Source organism: Apaloderma vittatum, unplaced genomic scaffold, assembly GCF_000703405.1.
Source record: "Apaloderma vittatum isolate BGI_N311 unplaced genomic scaffold, ASM70340v1 scaffold19352, whole genome shotgun sequence".
Classification (NCBI taxonomy): domain Eukaryota; kingdom Metazoa; phylum Chordata; class Aves; order Trogoniformes; family Trogonidae; genus Apaloderma; species Apaloderma vittatum.
Window position 1 is genome coordinate 52,421 of NW_009705501.1, and position 8,067 is coordinate 60,487.

Sequence of the window (8,067 nt, forward strand, 5' to 3'; positions counted from 1 at the left end):
TTTACAGTTTTAGGGAGCATTTAATTTATTATTTGAGTACCATCCTAAAAGTCTCATATCCCTTAACAATTCATACTCTTAAAAAGAAATCAGTGCAAAAATATAGAGCCAAAGCGAACAGCCTCTGAACTGCAACCAGTCAGGATCTCAGTGTTGTCACACAAATCTGCAGATATTATGAAATGGCTGGAAGTAACAAAGACAAGAAAGCAAAAGAAGGTATCAGATCCACATTCATCTCATTTCACACTAGCTCACAAAGCAAAAGAAGCAATCCGAAGTCTCTGAAACAGCCTCTATTTAACCCTGTTAAGTGTTTTCGCCAGCTGAATTCCAGAGTTTTCACTGAATTTCCACTGAAAAGGAGAATGCCATCTCTTCCAAAGCTGGAAAACACATTCTCCCCTTGGTGTCCATTGATTCTTCATTTACATCACTCATGGCACTCAGGACCAGGGTCCTCACTCCAGTGGGCTCCCCATTTCTCAGTCACAAGCTTAATGAAGTAGCTATGACTTGCGTACAGCTGAAGCTTCTCACTGATGTCAACCCACTTCACAACTCCAGCATCATCGCCTGCTTCCAGAGGCAAATTATCCATTGTCTCACCTGTTTACAAAAGAAGAGTTAGGACATGCTCACAGCCTTTTCTTCATATCTGATCAGCTCCACCCTTTCACAGGCAACCTTCACCTGCTTCTTAGAGAGAACTCAATTATTCATTGATTCTGTGCCAGAAACCTTTTTCACACTTGCACAATTTGAAAGCAAATCTGAGTGACAGAGGTGGTGTTAAATCCTTGTCACCACTCCTAGGGTCCCATCATCAGCATGACAAGGTACTAGAAACCATTATGACATGTGCTCACTGCTGCAAGTTTAGTCAATCTCTCTGCCTTGATTTGTGTTTGATTGGCTAGCATGTGACTGCTTCCTTTCACAGGTACTATTCTACAGGAAAAATTGAATTCTGAAACTTATAGATGCTTATGGAAGATCAGAATAATTAAAATTTATTAAAGGTCTCGAAATGAAAAATAGTACTTAAGGAGGGATGCAGAAAGGCTTCTGAATTGCTCTCCTTACTCTGCAAAAAAAGTCTCAGGATTTCACAGACTACAACCAACAAATCCTTTTAAAACTATGTGTATCAGAAACAAAGACCAAAGGAACAGTATCTTCACTGCTTCTGGCGGCTGGTAAATCAAGAACCAGTGACATGTGAAACCTCACCATTGGTATCTATTTCCTAAAACACAGTGGAAATATCATCATACAAAGTCTCTGACTTGTTCATCTAACTAGACTGATTTATCTTAAAAGTTGAGAGATGAGATTCCAAGATAGCAGAGCAATCTAAGGATTAGCAATGTAGGCCCATAACTACTCATTTACAGAAGAAAAATAAGGTACAGCAATTATTCTGCCAAAGTGAAAGGTCTCAGAGCAACTACAACACCAAAGTATTAAATGCCGTGAAAATCTGCCAGCGGCCAGAGGCAATGCTCCTGAAGGACGCTTTAGCTACTAAAGGAAAAATAACTACAGAAACGGGCTATTCCTTCATCCCAGACTCATTAAAAAGGGAAATTAAACCAACTCCAGACAAATACAGTGACAAGAAGGAATGCTTGTCCAATGTTCAATCTCCTTATGGAGGCACATGGTCCATAGTTTAGAAATAGCTAACAAATCAGGCAAAGTCCATATATTCCTTATTTCAAGACTGACAGAAACCAAGGATAAGCTACAATCAGTTGTCGTGGCTGAACATCTTAGAAGACATGAGATCCTCACGATCATTGGTTTTAGTCCAATACTTGCATGCTCCCCCAATTTCATTGCCAAGCTCAGACCAACATACCTCCCAAATTCACACCAAAACAATAAAATGTAACTAAGAGCACATGTGGAGATACTCACCAGTTTCATCATGATAGTTCACAGCCTCCGTCTCCATCCAGGCATTATCAGTGTTACGAGGGTCATCCACATATCCTCTGTACACCTAGGGTACCCCAAAAAAGTGAAACAAGCTGTGTCATAACACAAATGGTGGAATCAATAAGATTTTTTTTCTTTCTCTCCAATACATTTGCCCTTTTCAAAAGTCCCTTCCATTTCCTATGTTATGACAACTTGAGCATCACAGCTTATTTTCATTTCAGCTACACTTTTTCAGGTTCCATACAGCTGTGAATCACATGCATAGCTCAAAAGGCTATCACAAGAGACATGGAGCTCACCACAAAGTGTTCCTGGCTGAAAAGCTTGTGGAGCTGCTCCTCCAATTTTGCTTTCTCCTCAGGCGATTTCTGCAAGTAATTCAGGGCCTCCTCCTCAAATTCTCGCTTCAGGGTAGCACTGATCTTCTCCCCTGGGTCCACCATCCCCTTACAGGGGGCACAAAAGAAAATAAAAAGATGATTATCTCTCAGATTCTACTTGATTTACACTCCTTTGACTGGCTCTTAATCCGCCTGCATCATATTCTGGACATGGCAGGAACTTTACACTTAGTTGCAAAGAGAAAGCACACACATCCTTCAAAACCTGCAACAAATTAAATTCTGCCTGCAGTAAGCAAAAGATAGGGTCAGAATTAAAGATGAATAGTGCCTTGCCACACAGAAACAGCAGAAGGCATACTAGCTGATGCTTGGGCAAAGCTAGTTTCAGGAACATTTCTCCTCACCTCTGCCACATAAGGTCGTTCATCAGAAAGCATGCTTTTATCACACACATGCCAGTAATCGCCTCGTGCCCTTACCGGTGGGGAAATGTCTACTGTCTCTGGAGCTCTGCTCTTACCCCTGGAATGGCCCACTCCCCACAGTCTCTTCTCTTGATAGCTATGAACTGCAAGATGTTTTTGCCAGTAACTGGATGAGCAACTTTATTGCCACTTCCATCCCTCTTCCACCTGCAGCAAACGATAACAAGAACATGCTTTGCCACTTCTTGACATGAGGGCCTGGGAGAGGCCAACAAAACAGAGAAAGAACAGTTCCGGGGAGGGGACACAGACCAACGGATGCTGTCTGGCAAGACTGTCACCAAGACCAAAATACCATTTTTTCACACACATCTACCAAGTGTGTTTTCCTCAGCCAAAAGCATAGAAACTGCCCAAGAACCACATTTCAGTAGTCAAGCTGACAGCAGCAGCTGCTTTAGCAGCTACATCCAGCACGTCCTATCAAGTGCAGTGCTCGCTGGATATGACGGGCTCACTATGGATAGGCACAAGTTCCTATCCATAACGAGATGATAAGGATGCCTTCTTTTGGAACAGAACGTACATGCAGGCTGCAATGCCTCGGAACTGCTCACTCAGCACAAGGCCACAAGCACCCACCATTTTCACAACAGTTCTATCTCCAGTGTCACTTCCTAGCTTGCACTCTTGTTACCTATGCAGTCTTTTCTGAATGCAAATTTTTTGTGCAAAATAGCTTGTACACACAGATCCTGTTAGCAAAAGCACCATTAAAACAGAGCATACCCTGACTTCACCTCCTCCTGTAATACACTAGGCCAAGTTAGTATTTCTTTCTGAGTAAAAGCAGGCACACCGCTGTTTTTGTCAGTTGAGTCATTTGACAGGGAAATCTATTCCTGCAATTCAACATGCCTTATTGAAGGCCTTTTGACATATACAGTATCAAAGTATCATGCAATCCTTTCAGTTTTTACATCTGTTACTGAAGATTATTTGTATAATATATTTCTATTGAATTACACTTTCTGGGTGTTTTTCCAAAACCTGCTTTCTCAGCATTCCAGAAGCAAGTGCTTCTCATGAGCGCGGAGACCTTACGCTTTTCTGGAGACAAAGACTAAAAAATTACAAAATTTGTGTTCCACATGTCTATATATCTTTCCATTTGCATACCCATATGTGAATGGGTTTACACATAGAGGAACACACACAAAAGACTCGCAAAAAGTAACAGTCTGTCCAGAGATGCACAGAAGAAGTAAAATGCATGCGTTTTCACTCCACTGCAAGGCACCTTTCAGTCACCTGTCCCTTACCTTGTTACAACAGGATCAGCAGCATGGTTTGGTCCCCAGCGCCCCAACAATCCTCTGCCTGAGAGGCCAGTCCTCCCCGCTGGATTTCTGAAATAAGCAGCATAGTGCATTAAACATATTTACTTCCCCACATTCAATATATGCTCAGAGTATTCTGAAAAAGCAGCTTTAAAGAAGCTTAAATAACAACAAATTAAAGGATGGCAACGTACATTTAGTGCCACCATATTCTTTAAAGAACAAGAGAGACAAAGTTTGGTTTTCCTCTTCATCAACTTCTTTGTGTTTGACAGTGCAGGAAAAGGATCCCAGATCTTATGTCTTGAGATACTCCTGATCAAGTGTTACTCTCACTGTGCAGACAACCTTGTCTGAAAATGGAATCTAGTTTCCAAGACTATAAATGCACAGAGTGTTGAATTACATACGAATGCCATAAAGAAAATAAACTATTTTTTAGTTGAGATTATTCACCTGTGCTATGCCAGGATTTGTCAGTGGAAGGAAATACTCTTTTCCCTCCACCACAGCACACAAGTGGTACAAAAGCTTTGGAGCCCAACACGTTGTCAAACCTCGGAAACAATTAATTCGACAAACCCTATGATTAATGGTGTCAGACCTCCTCTAATTCCAGTGTCACCACAACCCTCTGTTGTGGTAGTACTGGCCTGTTAGTGCCTCTACCACAATCATCTTTCAGACTGATACCTCTGGCCCTGAGGTATCAGTTTTCCTGTCTCTAGGAGAGATGATCTTGATTTTATTCTAGCAGGTATCATGCATCAAAACTGAGAGACCTGTAAGAGCTCTGAAACTACACCGCTGAAATGAACATGCAAACAAGAAAGTTTCCCTTACCGGGGCCTCCCATTTTCAACTACATACAAGCCATTCAGACTCTTCCTCTCCACTTCTCCATCTTTCTCATTGAATTTGGGAGAAAAGCCTTTATCACTGTGTGGAAAAGAGTAATTTAACAAAGATAAGTTATAAAATGGAAAGAACCCCTCTGTCCTCACATAGAAGAACATTATTCATTGATAAAAACAAACAAGATTTTGCTAATTGAAAAAATAACAGAAATTTTTGTTAGATATGATTTATCAGTGTTACAACCTAATAATCACCAATTTTCAAAGTTAGCTTAATGCTAAACTTACTAGAATAATACTAATCACCTCTGAAAATTGGCAGAGAAGCAGCCTACAGAAGTCTTACTTCCTTTCCCAAAAGCACTTCCTCTCAAGCCATCACAGCTTTCAAAATACTGACTAGCTTCTTCCACACATAATTAGTTTGGGAAGTTACACTAATACGTAAAAACTTACTCTGCATTTTCAATTATTACCAACACCTACCAAAAGGTTACCTGACACTTTCCTAACTATGCCTCGGCAGAGCATCAGCAGCCCTAAGGAGCCTGAGAAGTAACATGCTTTGCAGTCAGCAGAATATTAGCCAAATTAAGAACAAACAGAAGCACATCTGCACACTGGGAAACAAGGTAGGTATGGCTGAAACCTCAAGTGCCATTATATTCTTATCTTTCTATGCAGATGGGCATACACAGGAATCACCATTTCACATTATCACAAGATACACTAGATGCACGAATCTACTTTTCCAGCCAAGATGTATACAGCATTCCTTCAGAGAATATATTCATAGAATCAATAAAAAATGAATACACATATTCACAAAAAAAAAAAAAAGTCATACATTCAAACTGTCACATTTCCTGAGTCAGAGCACTCAAGAACTACAATCCTACTTTAATTCTCTTCTCATCTTGCACTCAATCCATGAACAAACAAGCCAAATTGCTTCAAACTACAACATGGTAGGTTTAGACTGGACATTAGGAAACATTTTTTCCACAGAAAAGAGTAGTCAGACATTGGAATAGGCTGTTCAAAAAGGTGGTTGAGTCACCATCCCTGGATGTGTTTAAGGGTTGTTTAGATGTGGTGTTGGGGGATATGGTTTAGGGGTGAGCTTTGTAGAGTAAGGCTAATGGTTGGACTCAATGATCCCAAGGGTCTTTTCCAACCTCAATGATTCCATGATTCTAGGAATTCTTAAAGAGTGAGGGCATTTCTAACTTAGCTCACAACACAGAGAAGCAGCACAGCACAGCACCAACAGCTGTCCATTATTCCAGTTAACACTGGTCTTATTTCAATCACCAGCTCAGTAAAATTTTTCTCAAAGACCTTCACAGCTAACCCAAATAATTCAGTTCTTTAATCACTATTTTTCTAGGTTTTGACTTTTACACATCACTGTAGTATCACATGTCACTTCAGCTGATGATCTTACTCACTCAGCTGATCACCATTTCCTGCTTCCATGTTCACAGGAGAAAAAAGCCACAATTTCCACTCACTTGATCTGGGGATCTGCCCAACTGGGTCCAGCCAAAACAGATGTTGCAGTGTACTCCACAGGATTATAATCTTTCCACTCAGTCAGCCAGCCCACTTTATCTTCAGGAACTTGGCTACGCTCAACGTGTGATCCTGGATATGGGGAGGTGAGAGCTTTGCTGTGGTAGAACTTAACATTGTTGAACATGTTAATAGGATGAAGATGGGACCAGCAGTTTGCAGACCAGTTACTGAAAGAAAAACAATAGAAAAAAAGCACCTCATTCATTAGGATTCAACACTGTTATTTAACCCCAGATCTGCACAGCACATAATGGCAAGCAGAACAGACTAGGCTCTTTCCACAAAACAGCTCTCTAATATATTATTGCTTCTTTTAGACATAATGCAAATGTACATCTGGACCAACAAATTCTGAAATTTGCCTTGAGTTTTTTGAGGCAGAAAAGTACTCTATTAAAAACCTGTGAAGATTTCACAGCACAAGTAAGAAGCTGAGAACAAGAACTGCCATTCCAGACTGCATGGAACAGATCAGCTATCAACCATATACAAGGAACACCTCAAAGACACCATAAATGCAGCAGGAAGGCCTGCTTGAGCATTAAATCTTCATGTAGGCATTTCACCAACAAGCCAAGCCTTACAGAAGTCCTGCTGTCACATCCAGTGGTAGATGAGGTAAGAATGAAATACCCAAAAGCCTGAGCAACACAGCTCTGCAAGTTGCTATGACCACTGAAATACTATTTTTGTGCAATACCGAGTAGGATAACACATACTCTGTTTTTAAATTTCAAAAAAGGCTAGAAATATCAAACTACTTAAGTTCAAAGAAAAATGTATTTGAGACCTCTAGTTATTTTATGTTGCCATGGGTTCCCAGGAGGTAAAAGACCAGTCAACAATTAAATACTTAACAGCAGATTGGGTAACAGTGACTGATGACAAGCCTTTAAAAACTCTACATAGATTTCTTTCAACATACAAAGTGGGCTTCTCGTCCTCATTTTTTTAAACTATGAAAATATAAAGATGATTACTTTAGATAAGAGGCTCAAAGCTCAGCAAGGGGCTATAACCTACAAGCATACTCCAAAAAAAATAAGAAAAATATAAATACTCAGTGAAAAGTTTTTTTAAAACATCAATAAAGGACCTTCCAACATACAAGGAAATATCTCTCCTCTGCAAAAATGCATCCATGTTTTAACAGCTTAACATCTGAAAGTGATGATGACACTAATGAGTTTCAGATAAAAAAAGAAAAAAAACAACCTGTACATTAAGCATTAACCCTGCTATTTGAACCCACATTACAACTACCAGAACAGTTCTAAATTTCGCACTGTGAAATCTTCAGGTGCATCAAGGAGAACAGGTACTGCTTCATACTTAAGTTGAGAAATCACTGGTCACAGTCAACAGCATGATGTGTTGTCATTTTCACTGGTGATGTGATGTTCTCAAGAGCACAATTCAACCTGTCAATAATCTGAGGGTCTAACAGAGACTGGGAATACTTCAAAGGGGGTCATCCTCCCCACACAGGTCAGTATCACATCACTTTTGTATTTTTCAGTAATTGCATCCATTTAGTTTTAAAGAACACCCTCTGCCACACACCACATCCAGTGGC

At 40.2% G+C, this 8,067-nt stretch overlaps 1 protein-coding gene across 1 annotated transcript; it reads right to left on the reverse strand.

Annotated features, from left to right (window-relative positions):
* Positions 1-247: 247 nt before the first annotated feature.
* NUDT9 (nudix (nucleoside diphosphate linked moiety X)-type motif 9) lies at positions 248-6,651 on the reverse strand. The gene is made up of 7 exons (XM_009865442.1): positions 6,428-6,651; positions 4,900-4,995; positions 4,039-4,125; positions 2,812-2,923; positions 2,247-2,393; positions 1,924-2,008; positions 248-609 (listed from the first exon to the last, which is right to left on the reverse strand). Exons 1-7 carry the CDS (start codon positions 6,613-6,615, stop codon positions 434-436), a joined length of 891 nt encoding a protein of 296 aa, XP_009863744.1. The 5' UTR covers positions 6,616-6,651; the 3' UTR covers positions 248-433.
* Between the last annotated feature and the right edge of the window lie 1,416 nt (positions 6,652-8,067).